The sequence below is a fragment of the Neopelma chrysocephalum genome, unplaced genomic scaffold (genome assembly GCF_003984885.1).
Source record: "Neopelma chrysocephalum unplaced genomic scaffold, ASM398488v2 Primary Assembly neopelma1_23, whole genome shotgun sequence".
Classification (NCBI taxonomy): Eukaryota; Metazoa; Chordata; class Aves; order Passeriformes; family Pipridae; genus Neopelma; species Neopelma chrysocephalum.
In genome coordinates this window covers 28,491,407-28,504,475 of record NW_020897691.1, presented here as the reverse complement: position 1 = coordinate 28,504,475, position 13,069 = coordinate 28,491,407, and the positions used below count along the sequence as shown (strand labels likewise).

The window sequence follows — 13,069 nt, the reverse complement described above, 5'->3', positions numbered from 1 at the left end:
TTGCAGGGCTATATTTTTTTGCTCAGCAGTCAAGCATGAAAATTTGAAAGCAAATGGCTATTATCAGCAATGTCCAGGTCTGACCAGTTTAGAAAAATAATATATTGCTCAGACTAATATTGTTCTTTTAGCTGAGTGGAGGTCTTTTAAAAACTCTTTTGAGCATCGGACAAGCCCTGCTGCAAGTTTGGACAAACCTTGCAAAGCCTTGCAGGGGTCAAGCAGCAACCCTGTTTCCAGGTGTACAGGCTTGACAGGTGGCTTGCTGTATTTCTCAGCTATAAAATGCAGTGCTGACCATTTCAGTCCTGTATTTCTCATTGCTGCAGCTATGCTCCAGCCGTTTCCTCCTGGCCTCTGGCTCTTATTCCTGCCTACCTTGTCCCTGGTCCTGTTTCTGCCTTCAGCTACTGCAGACTCAATGATGCCTCCCAGCCCTTGCTTGGGTACTCCTGGCTACTTTCATCTTGTCTCATTTCTGCTAAGCCATGAGCAGCCTTGGTTCCAACCTCCTTGACATGGTTCCTGCTGCTGGGCAGTCCTGCCTTGCCGAGTCATTGCTCCAGAGCACATCGTGCCCCCAGCCAGACCCCTTCTCCACCTGGGAACTTGACTCATTCTAATTTTTGACTTGTCTAATTTCTGGAACCTCAGCACCATTCATCTTATTATTTTCTGCTGAGTACAACCATTAGCTGGGCTCACCTTGAATGCAATATCTGCATCCCTGCTTGGTCCTAATCATAGGGAGTAACAGGAAGAGATCCCTGTCAGTACCTCTATAAGGGCAGTAACACCAGATCATGCTTATCAGTTTTCACAAACCTGCATACCTGCCCAGTCTCATGTCTTGTCTCAGAAGGACCGATCAAAGAATTAGCCAGGGGATCAGCAGAAACAGAGACAGAAGAAGATGATGCAGGGCCTTATCCAATAAGAAACATGATAAGAGGAGAAGAAGCTGGAGGAAAAGCCCTTGTGAAGCAAAAAATTACAGAATAATTTTGATTATTACATAAGTAAACGTCATGAAAATAGGGGCAATGGGGCAGAATCTGCACTGAGAAACTGCATCAAAATTTGTGTAGGGGTTTCCCTTTGCTGCTCCTATGGCCATTGTAGAGCTCAGAAATGCCATGATGTGACAGTTTAAAAATCTGAGGTTTTATTATTCACCTTGCGAATTGATTAGCTAAGAGCACTTACAGGCCCTACATTATTGGCTGTTTGGCAAAAATGCTGGTCATTGCACTGCAAGAACTGGACCTTGTGTCCAAGTCCTTACACTGTTTCTGAATCCTCCTGTGACAGCAGAAAGGGCACAACTCCATGTTCTGGCATATGCCTCCTTCCCCATGCTGCCCCAGTGTTTGGCTTTATGCTCTTTTGAGAGCCTAAATCACTGTGTACTCAGCACAAAGACCAATAATGTTTGATTATCATTGTAAACAAACTTTGTGGAGATTGCATTCAAGCAAACCTCCTCCTGTGTGCTATATTGTGGAACAGCTACCAGGCCATGCTCACAGCATAAAAAGGCAGCAGCACTAAATTGTTTGGAAATGTCTTCAGCAAATAGAGAGATGGGTAGCAGGATACTGGCAAAACTGCAAGAACAAGGGTGTCCCCATATGTTCTTTTATATTTTGTCCCCATATGTCATTTCCAAACTTATTAAAACCAAACCTAATTTTACTTCCCTCCATTTTTATTTTTTTTACTCGATGTGGCCAGTTTTTAGCTACTAGTTTTTAGTATTTGTGCACAGCTCTGTCTTGCCTCACATACTGACTTCTGCACCAACAGTGCCTCCAGTGGTGTTATTAGCTGTAATTTGTTTGACATCTCTCCTTCCTCCCAGCTACACCTGCAGTGGAGTGCCTTGCTGTGGTGTTGAAGCTTAGTCACAGCACTTCCGAAGCCTGAGTCCAGGGAGCCAAGTCTTTGGCTTCTGGAGCCAGTGTATATAAATTTAAGACCTCGCATATCAGATGTAGTGCATGTACACTACGTGTTCTCTCTCTGATAAACCATGTGGGAAATACATCCAATCATGACATGCACGTGCAATAATCATCCATGTGAACATGCACATACTAGTCATTAGTTCTTTTTAAATGGTATCATCTTTAACATGGGTAATTGTAATTTTTTTTATATTACTTTAGTGCTTTAGAATCATGAATATATTTAAGGACTACCATAATGTCAAGCATTGTCCACGTGTGAATGCCAGTCCTGTTTCTTGGAGCTTGCAATCTGTGTATTAGACAACAGGCAGCTGAAGGGCGCAGGCAGAAAGTGAGCACAAAGAAACTAGGAGCAAATATTACTCACTGAAGTAGTGTCGTGGTTTGAGCCACCACAGAAATCCAAAATCCAATTTCCAGGCTTCCTCTACCCCTTCCCACAATTTATCTCAACACCGAAGAGAAATTTTCAGGCAAGAGGCTTCTATAAGGGAAAGGGGAAATATATATACATTTATTCTACACAATAAATACTGTACAAGCTAAAAGCAACTATATATGTAATATTATACACTTCTATCAGTCCTTTTAAGCTTCTTCCTCAATTCAGTCCAGGAAAAAGCCCTCGTGGGAGTGTTCAGGGGAAAGGGTTTACTCCCCCCACCAACCTCCAGCTGTTTGCTGAAGTCTTTTCTTCCTCACAAAGTCCAAGAAGATAGCTCTGAGTCCGTCCTCCTTGGTTCCGTGCCATCCTTGCTATGTGATTCTCTCTCTCTCTCTCATACCTCAGTTCTGTAGGCTGCTGTAGTTCAGTCAGCTTATCACACGTACATGTCCTGGAATCTCATTCCTCCTCCAAGTTTTCGGCTGTCCTGTGTTTAAATCACTGCAAGGACATCCTCCGGGCCTTTCTCTGGTCCGTCTCCAATTTCGCCTGGGATTATCGCCCTGGCACCGGGCTGCATTCCGCCCGTCCACTTTGGCTCTGTTCCAATGCTGAGCCTCCCCTCCACTTTACAGTGAGAGGGAAAGAAGAAGTCCCCTCCTCAGTCTAGCTGCAAGGGGGGGGGAAGAGAGCTTGGCTGCAAAGCCTGCCTCTCTCTCTCCCGCTTACCTTATGTTGTGAGTCTGTTTCCTCCCAACAAACACGCTCACTCCAATGCTGCCTCCAACCCTGGCTTAGGCAGAGTTGTGGGGCCGCAGGGCCCCCCTTCCCCCCGGAGGGGAAAGAAGGGGGCCCTGCCACCCCCAGGCCTCTCTCACACCCACACACCCACACAGCAGACAGACAGACCAATTGCCAACAACTTCCACCGGTTGTATATATATGATTTTTCAGCAGGAGCGAACAAGACAAGCGGTGATTGACCCTCTGGAGAAAACTGCCCTGGCACCCAATCACCTCTAGGCCCCCTGGCTTCCGGGGGGGCAATCTCAAACTATGACAATTAGATAGGAGTATAAGGGTATTGGCAACCTAATTATTCCCAACAGAGCAAAGAACAGTTTTAGGAAAAATAATGAGATAACTATTTATGAAGACACTCTCACAAGGAGAGACACTGTTTGAAAATTCTGTAGAATATGGAGGTCAAGCTGGTGGCATGGGGGCAGAATTTAGCTTTTAGACCTGGAAGGAGGAGACATTGATGTTGAGTCTCTACAAAACGCTTTAACTGTAAAAAGATTTAATTTATACTTGATGTAATATAGAAGGTTAAATCAGTAGAAGGATGCAAGGAAGAGTAACATAGGCAAAGAGGTGATCCCTGCAGCTTAACTCCATATTTGGTGGGTTGAAAAATAAAATGGGAACAATTGTGGTATTTGACACTGGGAGCCCTGGGTAAATGTTATAGCTGTGTCAACAGTTAGAAGAGTCTTCTTCTTCAATATGCAAAAATAATCTCCAAAAATTAAATCGTGCACAGCCCACACCAAAGCTGACATCAAACTTATATCCTTAAGTGATAGGCAGACTTGAGGACACAAGTTCACTATGAGGGGCAGCAGAGAAGGTTAGGGAGGAGCAGCTGAGAGTTCTGACGGTAGCCATGCAGAACTGGAACTGAAGTTTAATTATCCATGGGTAAATATCACAGAGACAAGCTGAGATTTAAGTTTGTATAGGAGGAGCAGAATGAGCACAAGCCAGGTAATCCGTGACACCTCAGAGAGTCAACGACAGCAGAATTTGTGTTTGTGAGTGCAATTACCCAGTTTACAGGAGGTGGAAAAAATAAAAGGCAGAGATTACTGCTCATTGGACTCCAGCAGCATGCTGGAGGGAGAAGCATCGAGAAAGGAGAAGAATGATGAGAGGAGGAAGGTGAGCACCTGCACAGGAGGAGGGGGAGGCCAGCAGGGCAAACAGTTCAGGAAAAAGAAAGCAGTAAATGCATGAAAGTTGTCTGGATGACCAGAGAGAGGACTGTGTTTGCTTAAATTTGAACAGAAAGAGGTGATCTGACTGAAGTTCCAGCTGTGTGCAAAGGACAGAATACAACTTTAAAGAAGTGGAGAAAAGTAGCTCCAAAAACTGCTTGAAATCATCTGGAGTGGAGTGTGGGAGAAAAACTGGGACAAGCAGGGATAAGGGTGGAGTTGATTTTTTTTTTAAAGGAATTTACATGTATTTGTATTAGGGAAGAAATGTAAAAAAAAAAAAAGGACCACGAGGAAAAGTCAGTTTTACGAAACAAAATTCTTGTAACTGTAGTAAGAGAGAAGGGGAAATTAATAGTAAAAGAACTGAAAAAGGCTGGCAACCTGAAGAAAAGCGTACTACTTTATCAGTTTGTTAGTACAAAAAATGGAAGAGTTGATGTGCAGAGAAATGACTGGAGATGGGACGAGGGATGTGGATGAGGAAATGGTGGGGGTCTCTGGGCTAGAACTAACAGAGCTGGAGGAGACAAACTGCTTCATCAAGGAGATGGAAAAAGTGAAGCAAAAGAGAGGAATCAGTGAGAGAAGTCACCCTTAATACAGAATTGCTACCAAAGACATTTTCACTTTTAAAGGAGGAGCCACAGGCAGGAAACGGATATGGTAGTGAAGGCAGGGTTGAGTGCTGACAGTAGATTCCCCATGGTGAGAGGCAGGCCCTCATGCATCAAGGGTAGGGATGAGATAATCAGCAAAACAAACAACCACAGCAAAGGAACAAAGCTAGAAGAGGGTTTGAAAGCAGTCAAGAAGTCATCCATACTGCAGGTCACAGGTTGGCCAAGTTGGCTGTTTCCCAACCTTTCCTTTTCCTTTTATTTGCAGATAAAGCCATTCATCCCCCTCCCCATTCCTAAACTCTACATTTTTTCATATCTAGTCTGCGCTGCTTTTTGCCTGCCTACTAAAATGCAAGGAAAGTCATAGTCAGTCACATTTCTATACACATATGCCCTAAAGGATCCTTTGGGTGAGATCCTAGGCTAATATAAATTACCATCGCTTCATAGAAGTCACTGAAGTTATCAACATACATATTAGCTGAGGACCTGAATCTTTGTGCTTCTGTATTTATATCTTACAGAGAAAAATTTCTGTAAGTAGAATAGCGTCTAGTCATCTGGTTTCTTTTAAGTATCTTTCCTTTTGTTTTCTACAGAAAGATATTGCTTTTATTCCATACTCAATTCTTTCTCTTTGTCCGTCTGTTGATTTCAACAGCTCTAATTTTTCTCACTGCAAACTTTCTAAAAAAACCCTTCTTCTATATCACATTCATGCTAATGGGGTCTTTTCTTGTGCATCCCATTTTAATGGTCCCTCTATATACCATAGACTTCCAGAAATGAAAAATGAGAAACCCATTTATGCCTCTTATCCTGTCCTGATAAATACACTAGAAACAGTGAGGACTTGTGACCATGAGCAGAGGCTGAAATTTCACATCTCTGTGGGTGCTTATTAATAGAATATATGTCCCTATTTTGAGCCATATGTTCTGTCTGTGTTACACTTTTAACAACAGTCATGTGTCTGACAAGCTACTTAGCATCAGCAAAAGAAGAAAATACTCTGAATTTTTTATAATGCATTTCACAGAAAATAGTACTGCTATTATCCTATAAGTCCAGATAGGAAAATAAACATCTCAACACCCAATATTTCAAAGGTGTATTGGTTTTGCATGGCCAGGTTTTGGATGGGCTGCAGGGGTGGCTTCTGTGAAGAGCTGCTAAAACTTCTCCTGTTTCTGACAAAGCCGATGCCAGACGGCTCCTAGTTGACCCGCTGCTGGCTAAGGCTGAGCCCATCAGCAACAGCGGTAGCACCTCTGGGGTAACAGATTTAAGAAGGGGGAAAGTTACTGTGCAACTGCAGCTATGAGAGAGGAGTGAGGATAAGAGAGCAGCGACTGCAGACCCCATGGTCAGTGAAGAAGGAGGGGGAAGAGTTGCTCCGGGCACCAGAGCAGAGATTCCCCTGCAGCCTATGGTGAAGAACATGGTGAGTCAGGCTGTCCCCCTGCAGCCCACAGAGAACCCCACGCCAGAGCAGGTGGGTGTGCCCTGAATGAGACTGTGACCTCTTGGGAAGCCCACACTGGAGCAGGTTCCTGGCAGGACCTGTGGAGAGAGGAGCCCATGCTAGAGCAGGTTTGCTGGCAGGACTTGTGACACCACAGGGGACCCACGTTGGAGCAGCCTGTTCCTGAAGGGTAGCGCTGCCAATGCATTCCCCAATGGAAGCAATCCATTGGGGCAGTTCATGCAGAACTGCAGCCCGTGGGAAGGGCTCACATTAGAGAGGTTGGTGAAGGACTGTCTCCCATGGGAAGAATCCCATCCTGGAGTAGGGAAAGAGTATGAGGAGGAAAGAGCAGCAGAGATAACATGCAATGAACTGACCCTAACCCCTGTTCCTCATTCCCTTGTATTGCTCAGTTGGAGGAGGCAGAGAATCAGGAGTGAAGTTAAGCCTGGGAATCAGGGAGAGGTAGGGGAAGGTATTTGTTATTTGGTGCTAACTCTTGTTATTCTGCTTTTCTTTGTTAATAATTTGAGTCTGTTTTTCCAGTGATGATAACTGCTGGAGTGATCTTTCCCTGTCCTTATTTTGACCTGTGAGCCTTTTGTTGTATTTTCTCTTCCCTTGTCCATTAGAGGGGGAGAGTGATAGAGAAGCTTTGGTGGGCAACTGATGTTCATCTAGGGTCAACCCGCCACAAAAGGAATAGGGTCCTGTTTGCTTGCATAATCACGTGTGCTTTTACTAAAGAAAAACATGACCTAAAAGCCACTTGTGATAACAGTGACATTTAAGATGAATATAAAATAGAGTAGTCAAAAATGTGTTTGATGCATGAGGTTAAGGATAGAAGCCTCTGTACTGATTCAGCTAATGAGCCTTATTTTATTCATCTGATGTTACTGCTGCCAGGGATGTATCAGTTCTACGACACTTTTAGTGACCTTTCAGGCGCAGCCAGGATAAAATGCCTGCAGAAAGGGCAGCCTTCTGCATGCTTTAAGAAACTAGTTTAGAGTCCACAGGGAGCTTTTAGCACAGTCTGGACACCACAGGATTTGCCACCATGAAGAAAGCTTGCTACAAAGAAATTAATGAAATCCTTTTGTGTTGGAGTTCACTTTCTATTACTTCCCTTTACCTACCTTGCAAAGTTTGTTGTTGCCTGTAAGAAGACATTGTATGCCTACAATGAGGTCACAGTAGTACTCTCTGCCTCACTATCATTTAGTTACACACATGGGAACTTTCATAGTGAGCTGAACACAGAAATGTCTCTACGAGCTTGCCTTCTTTGTCGCTTGACAATCTGGCTTGTTAACACTCCGTGCAACAATTACTCTGTGCAACAGGGCAAAGCCATAATGCATGAAGAGATATTTGGCATGCATCTTTCTCTTGTGCCCACGCAAACTCATTTTGCTCAAAGAAATCTTTTTCTTAACACATTGGTTTAGCTTTCTGGAAACAACCCTAAAGTCACCCTCAAGACCTTTTGCTCCACAACTGCAAAACAGAGTGTCTATACCTGCAGCCTACTTATAATGGTTTACCAGTTACTTGAAAGGTCTAGGAAAGTACAGAAGAAATAGAAAGCTGGACTAATGTATATAAGCAACCTCTGTGAAGTGTCATGGGTTGACAACAGTGAGACACTCAATCCAACACAGGTATTTTCTGACTTATCTTGACACAGATCAAGAGAGATCAAAAAAAAAGAAAATGGGGCGAGCAAGCAACAAACTATATGCAGCAAAGATACATCCATTTTTTTTTCTACAATCTTTGTATTTGAATAGAGGGGTTTTTTTCCTCCCAGCCTAGCATTTCATTTAACAATTTTCTTCATTCTGTGCCTATAAACTTAGTATGCTTCCAAAGACATGATCACATTTTAATAAAAATATTCTGATGGTTATAGACAGTAAATAAGCAGAAAGCAACAAATGACATTTATCCTGATTTTAGCAAGATTTTGATGCTATAGAAGATTTGTAAGAAGGACAGGGAAGTACTGCTAAGATGCAACCATCATAGGTTGTATGCAGAATTGTTTAAAACTCTATTTGAAATGTAGTTATAAACCAGATGAGATGACATTTCAGATGGGATCCCACTGGGACTTCAGCTAGGGAAATAATTCTCTTCATTATTTTTGTTAACAACAAGGAGGATAGAGGCAAGAACATTTGTAAAATTTCAGATTAAAACAGACAGGGGTTCTAGTGAAGATAGGATTAGAAGTCAAAATGATCTTGAGAAATGGCTTGAAATCAAGAAGATGAAATTCAGTACAGATAAGTGCAAAATAACTCCTGTGGGGAAGAATCAATCATCTTCAAATAAAATGTGGACTACTTGGCGAGACCTACAGTTAGTATCAAAACATAAAAATAAAGATCTGATTGTTAAGTGTTTGTATGTTGCTGTTGAAAAAAGAAATAAGAAAAAATCCCAAACCAAACGATGACACAACAGAAAAAAGCACAAGGTAAAAAGGAAACAAACTAAACAAACCAAACAAACCAAAACTGAGTTATTCCAGGTAATGTGCAGAAACTACAGGCAGTTGCCCAGTTAGTCCTGATTTGTGCACTCTACTGAAAGAAAAGCCTAAGTAGACTGAGGAAGGATCTTCAGGCTTTGAAATTTAAAGGCTTGGAAAACATGAGCTGTGGGAAATGTTTGAAAGAACTAGGTTTGCTTAAACCTGGAAACAATAGATAGCATGAAATACCTTTTGAAAATGCTTAAAAGCAGTTGTAAGAGAAAAAAAAGAAAAAGAAAAGTTCATTTTTCTTCATATCTATAGGGAGAAAAGGCCAAAATGTAGAAAAGTAGTTAATTTTCAGGAAATTACATTTAAATTAGATATTAGAAGTTAGGCACAGGAAAAAGCAACACAGAGAGACTATAGAACCTCCTTCATTAGTGATACCAGGAATTAATTTAGTAACACGTAATTCCGGGATACGAGTATGCATAATGCTGCCACAGTGAACAGAGTCAGATAAATTATTTCTGCAGGGGCCGTTCTTGCCACTGAAGAATGACTTGATGACAGGCTGAACAAATGTGTGGTTGCAATGTGCTCTACCCATCCAGTCTAGTGTTTTGATAACTCTTTGCTTGCAAAGTAAATGGAGGACAGAGGTGTACAAGAATTTGATATTTTTGTACTGTGTCTAGGATGCATATGACTACTTTGATAAGTGTGGCTAAGTGTGAGACACATCGAGGGGTACCTTAGTATAAAATAATCTTATAAATGCAAGTTTTAAGGACTCCAACCACTGTGGAGGTTCTCAAACCAAGGATAGTAAATTTTTTTTTTGGTGATTGTTGCTGCATTTTAGATCCACAAGAAGCTGTCCTCCATCAAAGAATCTTTTCTTTTTTTTCTGCTTTTAATGTACACAGATCCAGTCTGTCAGTAGCAGTGTCCAAGACATGTAAAAAATGCACTTCCATAGCTTAGGCCCTTTTCTATCAAAGTAAAGTCGAATTCGCATCTCTAACGTAAGAGATAATTTTTCAGGATTGAGAACTGCCCACGAAGAACCCCTAAAAGCCAATAGTTGGGTCTCCTGGGACAAAGGAAGAAAAGGGCACCATTTTACCTGTGCAAAGAAAGTATTATAGCAGAGAAACAGGGGTCTCAAGCTTAGGTGAGCTTGAATTTCCCTGGAAATTGTTTAAAACAAGCATGCAAAGACCATTGGGAACTTGCAATGATTTGAATTAATAAATAACTCCCACTCTACAAACTTCTTGCAGACCTTCAGTGCCTTGAGAGAAATAGGTTTCCTTGCATCTGAGAAGTTTCATCTCTGAAGCTCAGATAAATTGTTCCAACTCTCTGTTCATGCATTTCAATCCAAATGTCAAAGCAAGGAATAAGAGAAACTTCTGTCTCTCAGACTGAGTTTGATCAATGTGTTCTCTCCTCTACATCAATGGTATGACAGAAAGCCAGACACAGTAATCACAGTCAGAAGCAATGCATTCATGCCAATAAATAATGGTTTTCAGTATTTGTGGTGTCTGAATAGCATGTTGTTTTGTATTACAGTGAGGCGGTCTGCTTGAAAAAGAGGGATGTGTGGCTATTTCTGATGGCTGTTATAAATCCTATATTGTCTTTCTGTGGGTTTAAAAAGGAAAAACAGGGGACTTTGCCTTTCTCTCCTCTTTTAGGCTTTTTCTGCATCTTCACAATTAGCTTGTCTAATTTTAACAGATTATTAGAGGACTCATCAAAAATAACGTACGTGCTGGGTGGTTCTCGAATGATAGGGCCTATCACTTCTGAAAAGATGTTGCTAATGCAAGCAATTTTCCCCCTTTCAGTTGATTTCATAGGTGGATTTGACTCTTACGGCTATCAAGGTCCACAGAAGACATCTCATTTACAACTACAGCCCATGTATATGTAAGTACTTAACTTCTAAGATATTCGGCAGAGTGGCAGGCTGATATTAAAGAATCATTAAGCTGAAAGATGGCATGATTTAAAAATTCAGAATGGGCAGAAGCCTTTTTTGATGGACTGAATTCAAGCTACACTTAAGCACCAACATTACTCTTCTTTTGAATTATAATGATTTCTTGGGGCAGGATATCATGTGTCACAGTTATTCAAATAACACCCAGCTCTCACCTGATTTTTCCCTTTTTTCATTCAAGCAGGTTCCACTCAGAAGCAATGAGAATTCAGTGTAAAAAAAAAAAAACTAGTCAGATATGACAAACCTTGGTTGGAAAAAAAGTGGGTTTTTATTAAAATTTATCAAAAGTTCAGCAACTTGCTAATTTAGTGGATGCATTTAACTTTTGTCTTACCAGAGCATCTGTTCACCGAGGCACTTCTGTACCTCCTTTCCAGTTTCCACATTCAAAAAAAACCAAAACAAAGGTAAAAACATATGGGTTTTAAAATCAGTTTGAATAGAAGACAGTATTTTACCTAACCAGTGAGTGACAACTCCATCCCAGAGTGCAGCCTGATATATTTGGGAATTAAATGAGTAATCAAATCTCCGCTCATACACACAACTGGGGTATATTCACACTAGAGCTAACACCCAACTACAGACTACTCCAGGAATAATCATCTCTAAATATTTCTTGTACTGATGCCAACTGCAATTCAGAACAGTCCTGACTGCCCAGACAAATCTTACCTCACTGCTGCAGCCTTTTGGAATATTTTTTATTTGCCATCAATAACCACACACTAAAAGCACAGCACCGAAGAGTTCACAAAAGGGCAACATTTACTTTTTTCCTTTGTTTCTCTTCTGAACATCTCTTTTGAGGAAAATAACTAAATTCAAGCAAACAATAGGCGTTGCAACATACACTTCCATTCACCCTTGAATGCAATTTCATTTCTTATGAGTAGTGGAAGCAAGTCTGTTAATTGATTAGTATATTCTTGCATTTACTCCTTTATCGTGGTACAATCAGTCTGCAGTAGTGTTTAGGATTGGGCCCTTCGGAATCTTTGCGAGGAACTTTTTAATAATCTCAAATTACAATAGTGCATATCTCCAATGCTGCCTTAACTTCAGCTTCCCATCTGTCTGTGCTCAAGTAAAGATTTTTCACCTGCACTTTTGGCACAGTGCTGCACATTTAGAAAATGTTATTTCCTTCCTAGTATTATATGAAGCACATAGGTACTTAGAACAATTCTAATCCTATTTCTTTCTCAGTACACCATACCTTGTCATCAACATATGGAGCCCTCTAGCTGAGATATTATCCCATTCTCTTTATGCTCTCAGTGTTTCTTCCAGAAGAACAGATTGCATTTACTGTGTATTTTCATACTGACTGGAAAGAAAGCTAGACCTGTGGAAAAAAAGAAGGCAATATTTTTAAGCTTGTAGCTGAAATGAAGAGATATATGATTAATCCATGCAAACTGTGTTCCATCTTATTTCAATGCTGCATTCTCACTGGAGTATAGGTGATTTTACCATCTTCACAGAGAGACAGAAATCAGAATTGGAGGTGACATTTTGCCCAATCAACCCACAAAAGTATTGCCAAGTCCCAGCCGCACTTAATGACATTTGACGTTTCCCTCTGTATAGTATATAGACTGTATAGTATTTGACGGGGTTCTCTAGAATTGCTACAATCTGTCCTTAAGAGGCTTTTACAACATTTAGTAATACCTCTCTGTTTTCTACAGCTGAGGCACACCAGGAACGCATGCATATGTATTCACACTGCAGTTGCTCTGTAAATATAGACAGACCATCAGGTGTGGACAAATTCAAATATCAAATTAATCAAGTCAAGGTTTGATCTTCTTGTAGCACTATTTACAGCAATATTATGTACTGGAGATCAAAACATGCTGATATGATAACAGCAAGCCATACTTGATATTTTAAAGCTTTATTTGTTGGGAGGAAGAGTCCGTTTCCCTACAGCAAAGAACATCAATGTAAGCCTCCATAGAACTCAAGGACAGAAATAAACCACAATACACAGGACTTTATGTTACTCTCTGGCCAATATGGCCTCCACTTTACAATTCTCAGCACCTCTAGTATATGAGTAATAGGGAGAGGAGAGGAGAGGAGAGGAGAGGAGAGGAGAGGAGAGGAGAG

At 41.2% G+C, this 13,069-nt stretch overlaps 1 protein-coding gene across 2 annotated transcripts in view; it reads left to right on the top strand.

Moving 5' to 3' along the window:
* Nucleotides 1–13,069, top strand: part of NKAIN2 (sodium/potassium transporting ATPase interacting 2) — a 561,131-nt gene that overhangs the window by 539,047 nt on the left and 9,015 nt on the right. For both annotated transcript variants that reach the window (XR_003535639.1, XM_027692020.1), the window contains exon 6: nt 10,794–10,875. Coding sequence is in view for 1 of the 2 variants with exons in the window: in XM_027692020.1 (XP_027547821.1) it covers nt 10,794–10,875 (82 nt within the window). In the remaining variant the exon portion in view is untranslated. The remainder of the gene's footprint in view (nt 1–10,793; nt 10,876–13,069) is intronic.